Here is a 15225-nt window from a genome sequence, read left to right on the forward strand (position 1 = left end):
TGCCAGGTGCTGGTGGCTCATGACTATGTTCCTACCTACTCCAGAGGCTGAGATATGCCGATTGCAGTTCACAGACCACAAGAGCAGAAAATATATATGAGACTCTAATCTCCACTTAGCCAGCCAAAGGCAGAAGGAGAGCTGTTGCTCAAATGGTAGAGTGATAGTCTTGAGTGTAAAAGTTCAAGGACAGCACTCAAACTCTGAGTTCAAGCCCAGGTACTGGCATGCACACACACACACACACCAAAGAATATATCTGATTTATATCTACACCATAACACAGGGGATTTTTTTTGTTTTGTTTTGTTTTTTGCTGGTGGACCTGAACTCTGGGCCTGTGCCCTGTCCCTCAGCTCTTCAGCTCAAGGCGAGTGCTCTACCGCTTGAGCCACAGCGCCACATCTGGCTTTTTCTGTTTATGTGGTGCTGAGGAATTGAACCCAGGGCCTCATGCATGCAAGGCAAGCACTCTACCACTGAGCCACCTTCCCAGCCCCATAACACAGTTTTGAGCCTCCTGGCTTTTAAATTATATCTGTAATAAAAATAACTAACAAAATCAAGTATGTATTGAATTTTAATATATTTGACTTATTCATAAGGAAACAATGCAGTATAGGAGAGTAAATCTGCACCTTCATATACTTTATTTACTCCAATGAATTGCAGAGATAGATAAAATTTCAAACAAACAGGAAAGTAAATCATACATTCAAATAGGAAATAAATACCTAAATGGACTAGAAATAGAACATGGCTCAAAGTGAAACAATCCAGTTGCAGAAAGACAAATACTGTATGATTCCTTTTGTATGAAGACCTTGGATTGATCAAGCTCTCAAAGACCAAAAATAGAATGATGGTTCTCAGATGCTGAAGGAGAAGGGTGGAAGAGATCACACTGTTTTAGAAGTTCCAAATTTCACTGGAGGATGAAAAAGCTCTGAAGGTAGACAGTAGTGGTAGTTATACAACCATGTAATGTGAATTATTTAGTGCCATCAAACTACAGACTTACAAATATCAAAATGGTAAATGTTGTCATGTGTGTTTTATAACACCTATTCAAGAAAAGAAGTCCAGTTACCCTACTGGTATGATCATGTTTAAGCCAAGATCCACATAGAGAAGCTACATGGAAGAGGAGTGGCCATAAGACTACCCAGTCATCCAGATGTTTCAGCACACTAGCTGAGCCTAGTCTGCAACTGTGCTACATGAGTAAACACATCCAAGAAAGGAAGCAAAACAAAAGAAAAAGAGGACCAGGAAATATCCAATATCCTAATGCCAATACATGAGAGAAAAACTGGTATTATTCTCCATGATGATATAGAGGACAACGATTAAAACAAACAAAATCAATATAAATGAATCTCAAAATGTAATGCAGAGTAAAGTGCATTACAAAATAAATATGGCATGCTATTATTTGTGTGAACTCATATTCACAAAAAATATATGGGAGCATGCTATATGTAGTTACAAAATGAAAAATATGGGACCTCATTCTGTAGCTCAGTATAGAAAAATGACAAGCTCTTGGGTTCAGACTCCATCACTGCAAATATATAAATAAAACATTAAAAACCTGGACAGGAGCAATAAATGCTACCACTCTACCAGAAGGTTTATAGGGTTGTTCGTAAAACTTGATCTCCAATAATCAGAATAACTGTTTCAGGCAAGAATCTTAGATGGTGAAAATCCATTTAAAACAGTATTTATTTATTTATAACTATTTCATTAATGTCAAAATATTTCTGTACAGAATAATTATAAGTCACAAAAAGAGAGAGTAATTATACAACAGAAAATTCTAAATGTTGCCAGAAATCTGACCAAATGATTAGAATTAATATTAAGAGTATTGGGACAAAGATATCCTGTGCCTCCTGCAAGATGCACTAAGAAGGATACATCACCACATCTATCAAATTCCTACAAAATTCTACATAATCCATATCTATCAGGAAAAGAATCAAACTCTAATGAATGGCACTATACTATTCAAACATTAAAGTCATGAAATATAGAGAAAGCCTAATAGACTTCCTTGGATTAAATAACATAATTAAGTGAAACACGTGATCTTTGATTGGGTCTTAATGTAGAATAAAAATTATTTCGCTATAATGAGACATTATTAGTGGGGTGTCAAGTGGCTTGTTCCTGTAATCCTAGCTACTTGGAAAGCTGAGAATAGCAAGATCACAGTTCCAGACCAGCCTTGGCAGAAAAGTTCTCAAGGCTATATCTATGGAAGAAGTTGTGTGTGATGATACACATGCCTGTCATCCCAGCTAAAACAGGAAGCCTAAAATAGGTATATAGGGGCTCAGGTGCATGACTGGTCAGGAGGAAAATCCTATCTCAAAAATAACCAGCAAGCCAGGTGCTGGTTGTGTAATCTTAGTTACTCATGAGGCAGAGAACTGAGGATCATGGTTCAAAGCCAGACTGGGCAAGAAAGACTTTGAGACTATCATCTGAAAATAATTACTAAAAAATATAGAAAAGGAGATGTGGGACAAGTGGTAGAGCCCTAATTTTGAGCTCAGGTCCCTGGACCTAAGTTCAAGTCCTAGCACAGTCACACAAACACAGACACACTGACACAGACACATGCACACGCACCTCACACACAAAATAGCCAGCATATATAACATATGAAGATATAACTATCAAGTAGAATGTGCCTAACAAGTACAGGGCCCTGAGTTCAATCCTCTGTACTACCCCACAAAAGACACTTTAGTTGGCAAAATTTTACTAAAATCAGTAAATTCATTAATAGCACCATATCATGACAATTCATTGGTTTTCTTCATATTGTGATAATGAAAGGATGTTCTTGATTTTTAAGAAAAGTAGAAGAGGTTTGTGTCTACAATACAATCTGAACTAGGAAGAGAGATTGTGAGAGAGAAATAAGGTGGGACTGTAAGAATATAAAATCAAAATGTTAACCTGTATCATAAGACAGGTACAGAATACAATGGGACTCCCATGGTTTCAGGTTCTACATCTCTACATTAAATCCATTACAGATTAGAAATATTTGGACAAAGTGTATACTGAAGGACAAAGTACACACATTTTTCCTGTTTATTGTCACCTAACTAAGACAATGTAACAGCTATTTACATAGTATTCATTATTACATATAGTCTAGACATTGTTTAAAGTGTACAGGAAGAGACCTACAAAGGCTATGGACACACTGCACCATTTTACATAGGGGACATCAGTGAGCATCTTTGTATTTTGGTATCCATGCATGCCATGAAATCGGTGTTCTTCAGATACCATGCAATGACAGTATAAGGGAATTCATTGTGTTATTTTCAGTCAGCGTTGTTATATGTCTGAAATGTTTCTGAGTAAAAAGTCATTGAAATTAAAATCTGATTTTATTTAAATATGGGAAAAGGCTAAGATTTGATAGTCACCTGAAATACACATAGACTTTGGTTACATTGTTTTCCATATGGTCTGAGTGCTTTAAATATTTCAAAAGGTGATTTTGAAGTAAATCTACGTCGTACATAAATATACAAAAATGAAACAGGGATAAGAAAATACCAATTGTGTTGTGTTTTACACCTTTAGGGGAAACTACATATTAGAAAAAGGCAGCAATTTCAAAAACTTTGGGGGATTGATTCCAAAAGTGGTGAAATTCCCTTCCTGCTCAAGCTTATGCAAAGGACCTAACTTCAGTTTCCATAACACTCTTCACCCCTAAACACTTTCACCCCTAAACATTTGTTTCAAAGCTCTGTTGCAGAGCCTCGATTTTTAAAACCCAGTCCTATAGGTTTCAGGTGGAATCACATCTTGGAAAAGACTTCCCTGATACTCAACCTGAGGTTAGACACCATTCCAGTGCATTTCCCATTGCCCAGGTTTTCCCACTGGATCAACGGGGCCATCCAATTCTGTAACACCGTCAATTTCTTATGTTCTCTCCTACCCTGCAAGCTTCCTTAGACCATCTTCATAGTTTCTATCTCCATCCTGAATTCTACCATGTAGGGTTCGGGAGTCCAATTACATGTCTGATGATCCAATAAACACAAGTCTGGAAGTGAAATAGTAAGCTGTTGAGCACAAAAATTTAAAAGAACATAACCTTGGAAGAAACTGCAGCTAATGTTTCTAAGCTTTTTGTGTTTTGTTTTCGTTGTTGTTGTCTTTTAAGATCTTTGAATATACTATATAAAAGAGGTAGGAAATGTTTGTAAGAAGGGCAAACGTACAAGTCTAATGAATACTTTGGGCATATAGATGAACAACTATGAAAGTGACATTAATTTTCAACACTCCTATTCATTCAGAGATGAGGAAAAGCAAACTTTTATTCTAAGATTGACTCTTAAAGGTTTTAGAAACTTAAAAGTGGCAGACGAACTTAAAAAATGACCGGTTTGTGTGAGCGGTGCAGAAATCAGCTAAGCCTCTGGGCGTCGCTGTTGACCACCTAAGGAGTGCGAGGCAGAGACACAACCCAGCCAACACCACCGACCACACACACAGGGCTGGGCATTGAGCCTGCAAGCTCCGGATGGCAAAGCAACTCCGTCCGGCAGCCCATTGCTTCTCTGCACAGTAAGCTGGGTCCTGTGGATGCTGGGCGTCTCAAACCGTGGGAACTAGGGAGTGAAATCTCTCCCTGGAAGCCAGAAACCGTTCATTGAGAAAACCCCGCGGCAGAAGGGAAATGGCGGCTCTGGAGAACGTCCTCCACTGCAGAAAGCTGGTCCTGCTGAGCCTTCTCTCGGCCGTGCTGTGGGAGGCTGGGGCCGGGCAGATTCGCTATTCCGTGCTGGAAGAGGTGGACAAAGGCTCCTTCGTGGGCAGCATCGCGAAGGACTTGGGCTGGGAGCCGCAGGCGCTGGCGCAGCGCGGCGTCCGCGTCGTCTCCAGAGGTAGGGCGCAGCTCTTCGCCCTGAACCCGCGGAGCGGCAGCTTGGTCACCGCAGACAGGATCGACCGCGAGGAGCTCTGCGCCCAGAGCCCCCGCTGTCTGGTCAACTTTAACATTTTGCTGGAAGACAAACTGACTGTTTATTCCGTAGAGGTGGAAATCACAGATGTGAATGATAACGCCCCTCGCTTTGCAGTAGAGGAGCTGGAGCTCAAAATCAGTGAAACCACTGCTCCAGGATTTCGGATCCCCCTGAAGAGTGCGCATGACGCTGACGTGGGAGACAACGCCCTGCAGAAGTACCAGCTCAACTCAAATGCCCACTTCTCCCTGGAGGTGCGGAGTGGAGAGGATGGGAACACCTACCCCGAGCTAGTGCTAGAGCGGGCTCTGGATCGCGAGGAAGAGGCGATGCACCATCTCCTTCTTGTTGCTTCAGATGGGGGCAACCCAGTAAGATCTGGCACCTGCCGCATCCGCGTGAAGGTGCTGGATGCAAATGATAACCCTCCTGTTTTTACACAGTCCAAGTACCGAGTAAGTGTTCCAGAGAATATACCAATAGGCACCCGAATAGTGACGGTGACCGCCACTGATGCCGATGACGGATACAATGCACAAGTGACATATTTTCTAGAACAAATCCCTAGAGCAACTACAGACATATTTGAACTGAAGTCAACATCTGGAGATCTAACAATCATGAAAAGTCTCGATTATGAGGATGCTAAAGTCCATGAAATTGATATCGAGGCTCAGGATGGTCCAGGCCTTCTAACCAGAACAAAGGTCATCATTACCGTTTTGGATGTGAATGACAATGCCCCAGAATTTTACATGACTTCTGCCACCAGCTCAGTTCCTGAAGACTCTCCTCCAGGAACCATAATTGCACTTTTCAATGTACATGACAGAGACTCTGGACAAAATGCTTTTGTCACCTGTTCACTCCCAGAGGAACTGCCTTTCAAGTTAGAAAGGTCAGTGGACAATTACTACAGACTGGTTACAACCAGAACCCTTGACAGGGAACAGGTTTCCTTTTACAACATCACTCTGAGTGCCACAGATGGAGGGGACCCACCACTGTGCACAGATGCTCATGTTGTGCTACAGGTAGCAGACATCAATGACAACCCACCAGCCTTCCCGCAGGCATCCTACTCTGTCTACCTTAAGGAAAACAACCCCCGTGGCACCTCCATCTTTACAGTGTTGGCTCATGATCCAGACAGCGAACACAACGCCCATGTCACTTACTCTCTGGCAGAGGAGACCTTTCACGGAGCACCTCTCTCCTCCTACATCTCCATCAACTCTGACAGTGGGGTCCTCTATGCTCTGCAGTCTTTTGATTATGAGCAATTCCAGAACCTACAGCTGTGGGTGATAGCGCTGGACAGTGGCAAACCTCCCCTCAGCAGCAATGTATCATTGGACCTGTTCTTGGTGGACCAGAATGACAATGCACCGGAGATCCTATACCCTGTCCTCCCCACCGATGGTTCCACAGGTGTGGAGCTGGCTCCCCGCTCTGCAGAGCCTGGTTATCTGGTGACCAAGGTGGTGGCAGTAGACAAAGACTCAGGACAGAATGCCTGGCTGTCCTACCGCCTGCTCAAGGCCAGTGAACCTGGGCTCTTCATGGTGGGGCTGCACACAGGTGAGGTGCGCACAGCAAGAGCCCTTGTGGACAGAGATGTGCTCAAGCAGAGCCTGGTGGTGTCTGTGCAGGACCATGGCCAGCCCCCTCTCTCAGCCACTGTCACACTCACCATCGCAGTGGCTGACAGTATTCCAGACATCCTGGCAGACCTCAGCAGCCTCCAGACCTCCACTGATCCACAGGATTCAGACCTCACGCTCTACCTGGTGGTGGCAGTGGCTGTGGTGTCTTGTGTCTTCCTGGCCTTTGTCATTGTGCTGCTGGCACTCAGGCTAAGACGCTGGTACACAGCGCGCCAGCTCCCATCTTCCAGGAATGGGTTGGCTGCCATGCCTGCCTCTCACTTTGTGGGCATGGATGGAGTTCAGGCTTTCCTTCAGACCTATTCCCATGAGGTCTCCCTCACTGCCGACTCTCGCAAAAGCCACATCATCTTCCCTCAACCCAACTATGCTGACACACTCATCAGCCAGGAGAGCTGTGAGAAGAAGGATTTTCTATCTGCACCCCAATGTTTACTTGATGATAAAGGAGAAGAAACATCTCAGGTAAAGTTACCTTCGGACAATATTCTCAATTATTTTTCTAAAATAATTTTGCCTACTTAGTTGCCTGCACTGTTTATCTACTTTATTCTCCCAATATCCTTAAGGATATATTTAATTTTCAGGAAATGATTCCTGATGAGTTACTTCAAAGTAGTTTTAGGTGTTCGAATTTTGTCCAAGGAGAATGGGAGGTAGAATTTTATAATGGGCAAAAATCAGGAGTGTGTGTGTAAATGATGGTGATAGTTCCACTAACAGAAATAGTGTATGTTACCAAAATAATAATTTTCCTCCTATGAAGAAAACATCTTACCTACTTGGATCAACAATTCCTTCTGTCTTAACAACATAAAGTGTTACATGCCTTGTCGTCTCACACCTGCAATCATAGCTATCTAGAAGGCTGAGTTGTGTGTATTGTAATTCAAAGCCAGCCCAGACAGGAAAGTTCATGAGAACCTTATCTCCAGTTAGCCACCAAAACCCTAAAAGTGGATCTGTGACTCCAAAGGAAGAGTGTTCATGTTATGCAAAAATGTTAAGGTTGCCCTTAACATTTTTGAAGTTGAAGTGCCCCAGCTATATTCTTCAGTTGTAAAGTCCTTGGCTTGAATTCACAGCGCCCTGTGTTCTGTCCCTAGCACTGCAATTTGTTGACCCCTACTGGATTTTTGTTGAAGAAAACGTCTTCCCCCTTCAAAATGTAAAGACATTTGCTTTGTGAAACCCTTTAGGTATCAAATACCTTAAATCTTGTCTCAGTATTTTTCTTCAGACTGGCAGTGAATTTCTTCGACCTTCTTTAATTCACGATCAATACCTCTTAAAGGGATGAAGATTTGAAAGCATGCTTTTTTTGTGGTGCTGTATATTACACCCAACGTTTTCTGAAGGCTAAGCACGCTCTTCAGCACTGAAAAACATCCCCAGTCCACATATGTAGGTGTGTGTGTACCCACTAGTATGTGTGCGTGCATTATGGATTGAACCCAGGGTCCTCAAGCAGCACATGTCCTACCTCTGTCATGCATCCCAGCCCAGATATGCATGTTTCAGGATGATGTGTCATGGTACCTCTGTTTAGTGTTAAATTACATTGCCCTCTAAAGTAGCTGTCTGCTTTGAACAACTGACATCACTTGCTGTATTTTAAAAAAAATGGTAAAGGCATTGAAAACAGGTTTCCTTTCATTGTTACTCCTCATAGCTTGAAGTTTTATTGCCATTTTTAACTTTTAAAATATGTTGTGCCATCAACATAGCTTTGATTTTTAAAAGGAAAATCATGAAAGAGATGTAGAGGGTGTGTCATACAATTGCCCCTAAATATTATCTTTTTGCACTCCCCCACTCATATCAGCTTCTATAATTCCAATCCCTCACCTAATCTGAGACCCTCTTGAAACTACAGTTTTCCTTCCACATTCTTTTTCCCAGGTTGTCTTTCATTAAATTGGTCATATATTTAAAACAGAGGATAATGAACTCAGTAATACTCTGTGCTGGGATGGTTTTTGATGTTGATTTGGAAGTAATTGTATACTAATTAGCTCTTGTATCTCACGTTATCACGTATCTTCAAATACTGTGACTCTTTAATAACATTGTTAGGGGGAAATCTGAGATGATTCGTTCAACTGTGCTTATTGTGGTTTCAAAAATATCTACATGGCAAAATTGAAACTCATAATATTTTCATGTCTAAGTAAAGTACAAATAGAGAGAATTTTAAAATAGGGTTCTTTTAGTGTGTGTAGTAATGCCAGAAGCACTAATGCATTATGGGTAAGTATACAATGCACTATAATTGAGATGCCAAATACGGATTTTATTTCTTGTGTGTTCAAATCAGAGACATAACAAGAAAGGGGACTCTGGGACATAAAACAAAAGTTTCTCTTCTAGTTTCAGTTTGTTTTTATTTTTAAGAAAAACATCTTTACACTCTAGACTTAGGCAAAATGAACTTCTCTCAAAATCCAGAGGGTCTATAATTTCTCCATGCTCCACTCTTCTTACTAACTAGAAAAGTCTTTGCTACCCTCCAAGGCCAGGTTAAAGGCACTAACAATACCCTTGGTATCACCCATCTCATTGAGCTGTAACTTCCTATTTGCTTTCGCAGTTTCATAAACTCTATAATGTTGATGGCTATGTTTATATTGTTTGCCTTAAATTTCCAGACAAACATACTGTCTGATACCTAGTTGTGCGTTTATTTAATAAACATGTCAGGCTATCAAACATAAACTTCAAGAATTAAAGTGTAGGGCTGAGTTGGAACAATGCCTGTCTAGAAAGGTCTGCACAAGCTCCTGAAGCCAAACATCAGTACAAGTAAGAAAAAAGAAGTCAGGAAAAGAAGAAAGAAATGAAGGAAGGAAAGGAAAGAAAGAATTGTAAATATGGCTGGTATTTCTGTTTAGTTCCTAAATTGAACATTTAGAAATAGTAACGCCACTGTGTTTGAAGAAATATCGGTGAAATTGAGGATAGTATATGATTTCCTAAGGAAAATAACTTGAAGTCAGCCCTTTAATATATGTCATATAAATTAAATGAAATCACAACTCGTCGCATTACCTTTAAACATTAAAAGGGTTTCAAACGTGAGGAAAATGAAGTTGTCTGAGAATGTGCAGTAAACTGTTAGGCCTCTGGGTGTCGCTGTTGACCACTCATGAAGAAAACCCGCTGCTGGAGCGCTAGTCCACCATTTCCTTGCTTCTAAGACGCAGAGCCAGAAAATCAGACAGAACACTGGGGCGACTACCAAGCTCGCCCCATAATTCAACCAGCTCTGTGATCTATGGATAAATACCAGAAAAGCCTTCACTCCTTGAGGAAGTAAGATTGGGGTGCATCGTGGGAAATTGGAAGAGAATTCAGAGAAAATAATTCATCAAAAAAGGAAATGAGCAAGTGCCTGAAATTTCGACACGGCAGAGGGCTGGCTCTGTTGTGCGCGCTCCTGGGGATGCTGTGTGACACAGGAACCGGGCAGATCCGCTACTCCGTGCGGGAGGAGCTGGACAAAGGCTCCTTCGTGGGCAACATCTCCAAGGACCTGGGACTGGAGCCCCGGGAGCTGGCGCAGCGCGGAGTCCGCATCGTCTCCAGAGGTAGGACGCAGCTTTTCTCTCTCAACCCGCGGAGCGGCAGCTTGGTCACCGCGGGCAGGGTCGACAGGGAGGAGCTCTGCGCCCAGAGCGCGCGGTGTTTGGTAAAATTTAACATCCTCATTGAGAACAAATTGAAAATTTTTGAAGTGGAAGTAGACATTAAAGATATTAATGATAATGCCCCTAGTTTTCCAACAGAGGAATTAGAAATCAAGATTGGTGAACTAACAGTTCCGGGAACCCGATTTCCACTTAAAACTGCATTTGACCCAGATGTAGGCACGAACTCCTTGCAGAACTACAAGCTCAGTCCCACTGACTACTTTTCCTTGGTTGTGAACACTGGCTCTGATGGTGCTAAGTACCCAGAGCTGGTGCTGGAGCGATCCTTGGATCGTGAGAAAAAGGAAGTTCACCAGTTGGACCTCACTGCCTCTGATGGTGGTGACCCCGTTCACTCAGGCACCTTGTGCATCCAAGTGATAGTGTTGGATGCAAATGACAACCCACCAGTGTTTACACAGCCGGAGTACCATGTCAGTGTTCTGGAGAACGTTCCAGTGGGCACCCGGCTGATCACAGTGAATGCCACTGATCCTGACGAAGGATTCAATGCTCAAGTATCCTATATTCTAGATAAAATGCCTGGGAAAATTGCTCAGATTTTCCAGCTCAATTCAGCAACTGGAGATTTATCAACATTAAAAAGTCTAGATTATGAGGAGGCTATGTCCTATGAAATAAAACTTGAAGCACAAGATGGACCAGGTCTTTTCTCAAGAGCCAAAATTCTAGTCACAGTTCTGGATGTGAATGACAATGCCCCAGAAGTTACAATCACTTCCCTGACTGGCTCAGTCCCTGAAGAGGCTGCTGCTGGGACTGAAATTGCTCTTATCAATGTGCATGACCGAGATTCTGGACAGAATGGGCAAGTTTCGGTTTCTGTCCTAGGAAATCTGCCATTTAACTTAGAAAAATCAGTAGGCCAGTATTACCGCTTAGTGACAGCTGGATCTCTGGATCGTGAACAGGTGCCCCAATATAACATCAGTCTGAGAGCCACAGATGGTGGAAGTCCTCCATTGTCCACAGAAACTCGCATCACTCTGCATGTGACAGACATCAACGACAACCCTCCTACCTTCACTCATGCCTCCTACTCTGCCTACATACCAGAGAACAACCCTAGGGGAGCCTCAATCTTCTCGGTGACTGCCCAAGACCCAGACAGTGAGGACAATGCTCTCATCACTTACTCATTGACCGATGACACCATACAGGGTGTGTCACTGTCATCCTATATCTCCATCAACTCCAATACAGGTGTACTGTATGCACTACGTTCCTTTGACTATGAGCAATTTAGAGAAATACCGCTACTGGTGACAGCTAGCGACAGTGGGAACCCTCCACTTAGCACCAACATATCACTGAACCTGTTTGTAGTGGACCAGAATGACAATGCCCCAGAAATTCTGTATCCTGCCCTACCTACTGTTGGTTCTACCGGTGTGGAGCTAGCACCCCGATCTGCAGAGCCTGGATACCTAGTGACCAAGGTGGTGGCAATAGACAAGGACTCAGGACAGAATGCCTGGCTGTCCTACCGCCTGCTCAAAGCCAGCGAGCCAGGACTCTTCATGGTGGGGCTGCACACAGGTGAGGTGCGCACAGCAAGAGCCCTTGTGGACAGAGATGCGCTCAAGCAGAGCCTGGTGGTGTCTGTGCAGGACCATGGCCAGCCCCCTCTCTCAGCCACTGTCACACTCACCATCGCAGTGGCTGACAGCATCCCTGATGTCTTGGCAGACTTGGGCAACATCAAGATTCCTGCTGATCCAGAGGATTCAGACCTCACACTCTACCTGGTGGTGGCAGTGGCTGTGGTCTCCTGCATCTTTCTGGCCTTTGTCATCATGATACTTGTTCTCAGGCTGCGACGCTGGCACATGTCACGCATGCTTCATTCTACAGGGGATAGGGGCATGCCTGGCTCACACTTTGTGGGTGTAGACAGGATGCAAGCTTTCCTTCAGACCTATTCACATGAGGTCTCCCTCACCGCGGATTCCCGCAAAAGTCACATCATCTTCCCTCAACCCAACTATGCTGACACACTCATCAGCCAGGAGAGCTGTGACAAAAGTGAGCCTCTCCTGGTATCTCAGGATTTACTTGAAACTAAAGGGGACCTCAAGCTGTTTGAGGTAAGTTTCTTTCTTTCTTTGAGTGTTATGCAGATGTGGTTATTCTAAAGTTTAAATACATATTTATTTAAGAAATAAAGCAATGAGGTACTCATTTATTCTGTTGGCTATATGTGTATCCTCTCTCTCTGAGTATGTGGGGAAATTGTACTTCCTGGCATGTTTATGGAAAAGTAAGCCTAGGCAACTCTGGTCAACAATGCATTGTGAGTGGCAGTAAAGTGGTGTTTGTCTCTTATTGGAGGAATCTGTGAAAATTCCAGACCTCTAAGTGACCCTTTGAGAATGTGACTATTCTTTCTACCTGTATCCTTAAATAGCCATGATGAGAAAATGGGTTTGGTTATTGCTCTGGCGCTATGGATGGAACTCAGGGCCATAAGGTCATATTACATATGTGTTCTACCACTGAACTTACTCAGCCCTGCCTTTTACATTTTAAATCCTCCTGATTTGGACTTTGTCGTTCTTGCTTACCTAGTCTACCCTGATTGACAAATTTAAAAAACGAATAAATACCAAGTGTTTTATACTCCCATAGATCATGTTTGACTCTTCCAAGCCAGATCATACTCTTTCATCTTACAAATACAAAAACTATAGAGTAAAAAATGCTAAGGAGGTAGTATCCCTCGAACCCAGGAATCCAGACTCAAGAATCCTGAGCAACTTAGTGAAACAAACATCAAGAAAAATGTAGATAACTTAAATAGTTTAACTTTTAGTGGCATATTATGTTTTCATAGTGATTTCAGACTTTTCCCTGAAAATAGAAAGTCCATTTGTCTTAACTGTTAGATGATTTTGTGTGGTATTTATTATCCTTTCAGAAGGATTTTTTTGTCAGTCATGCGGCCTGAACTCTGGGCCTGGGCACTGTCCCTCAGCTCTTCAGCTCAAGGCTAGTGCTCTACCACTTGGGCTACAGCCCCACTCTTGGCGTTTTCTGCTTATGTGATGCTGAGGAATCGAACCCAGTACCTCATGCATGCTAGGCAAGCACTCTACCACTGAGCCACCTTCCTAGCCTTTGAGAAGGATTTTTTAAAGGCAGGGAGGTGTCTCACTCTCAGCAGAAAATCTCCAGGTCACCAATTTCAATAAGGAAATAAGAATCTTTATCATGTTCTACAACCTTCTTGAATCTTAAATCATGGGTCTATTCTGCAATTTATGAAATTATTTTAGCTCATATAATTTTAAGAGTCATTAAAAAGGGATCAAAATGTGTTTCATTAGCCTTAAGGGGACAGATCTATCTCTAAATATACCAAGAAAAATACATTCAAATGTATGAACCAGAAGAAGATATTTATAAGCAAAGAAAAGTGTACTCTCACTCAAATTCAAATACATCACAGATAACTTTAGCCTATCTTTGGGGTCCATTCTTTTTAGTACCCATGTCACTTTCCCCAAAAGGATAAAAGTACTGGGGCTTGAAGTCTGGGCCTGAGCACTGTCCTTGAGCTTCTTTTTGCTCAAGGCTAGCACTCTACCACTTGAGCCACAGCGCCACTTCTGGCTTTTTCTGTATATGTAGTACTGAGGAATTGAACCCAGGGCTTCATGCATGTGAGGTAAGCATTCTGCAACTAAGCCACATTCTCAGCCCTCACACATCTTATTTTACTCAGATGAATGTTTTTCCTAGAGGACAGGCAAGAATTCATTACAAAGCAAAGGGAGGCAAAACTCATAATAAAATGAACAAAAAGCATAAAGGCTTGGAATAGAGAAAACAAGAAGAAAAAAAAAACCTAGGGAAACAGACAATATCCTACCATTGACTGGAATATGATAAGGAATAAATTCTCCAAAACATCAAAGTAAATTGATAAGTCTTTAAAAAAAATGCTGCTATAACAAAATAACAGAGGCCAGAAAATTGATAAAGAGCAGAGTTTTATTTATATGGGTTTTTATCTGGAGGCTGGGAATCCAAGACTATACCATCATTTTCTCAGCATCTGGTGAGGATCTTCTTGTTAGGGCTTTATATAGCAAAAAGTATCACATGACAAAAAAGAACAAATGAACCAGTAACAGCTGCTCTTATAACAAAGGTACTCATGTGCTAACCATTCATGGGGGCACAGCCCTCATGACACAGTCATGCCCCAAAAGTCCTGCCTCCAAATCTCATCATATGTGAATTTAAACATTATGTTTCCAACTCATTCAATGTGGAGGATGTATTCAAAGAACAGGAACATCTACTTTGGTTGTATTTTGAATAAGGGGATTTGCTCATCTGAACCTGCCTATTAAAACCAGGATTAAATTTTGAAGTAGGATGTTTAAAGGTTCCCATTTCTCTCTAAGACTCACCAGTAATCAAATAATTTTACTTGTTAATGGTATTAAGTTGGCTGCAGTTTCGAACTGACATTACAGAATAGTGCTTGTACTTTCACCTAAAAGGAAAGCACTAGTGGACATGAGATTTGGCATTATAAAACCACATTTTTGCCTAGATTCTTTGTTCTACTGAACCTATTTTGTAAAGAAGAGGAATAAGTCTAGGACTTGTAAAGCTTATAACTTTGAAAGTATTACCAAGTTGAAGAGAAATTAAATTTTTAATTAAAAATTAAAATTGCTGTGGAGAAATTAAAATATTAAATAAAGGAAGTTATTCCAATGAATCTGCAGAAAAGTAAGGATTGTAGTCCATTAAAATGTAGATAAAATGCATTCCCTTATTTGGATATGACAATCATACCTGTTTATAAATGGTTTATAA

General features: G+C 41.9%; 2 protein-coding genes across 2 annotated transcripts in view; both read left to right on the top strand.

Moving 5' to 3' along the window:
- Positions 1-4726: 4726 nt before the first annotated feature.
- LOC122118043 (protocadherin gamma-A2-like) lies at positions 4727-7207 on the top strand. The gene has a single exon (XM_042691893.1). The coding sequence runs from the start codon at positions 4727-4729 to the stop codon at positions 7205-7207; it is 2481 nt and encodes an 826-aa protein (XP_042547827.1).
- Positions 7208-10061: 2854 nt separating this feature from the next.
- Positions 10062-15225, top strand: part of LOC122118086 (protocadherin gamma-C5) — a 195133-nt gene continuing 189969 nt past the window's right edge. The window contains exon 1 of the mRNA XM_042691952.1: positions 10062-12479. Within this exon, the coding sequence (XP_042547886.1) occupies positions 10062-12479 (2418 nt within the window). The remainder of the gene's footprint in view (positions 12480-15225) is intronic.

The sequence above is a fragment of the Dipodomys spectabilis genome, unplaced genomic scaffold, assembly GCF_019054845.1.
Source record: "Dipodomys spectabilis isolate Male_0828 unplaced genomic scaffold, ASM1905484v1 ptg000147l, whole genome shotgun sequence".
NCBI lineage: Eukaryota > Metazoa > Chordata > Mammalia > Rodentia > Heteromyidae > Dipodomys > Dipodomys spectabilis.

Bases quoted from the DNA above. Each gene is read 5' to 3' on its own strand.
- LOC122118043 (XM_042691893.1), top strand. From the start codon at position 4,727: ATGGCGGCTCTGGAGAACGTCCTCCACTGCAGAAAGCTGGTCCTGCTG.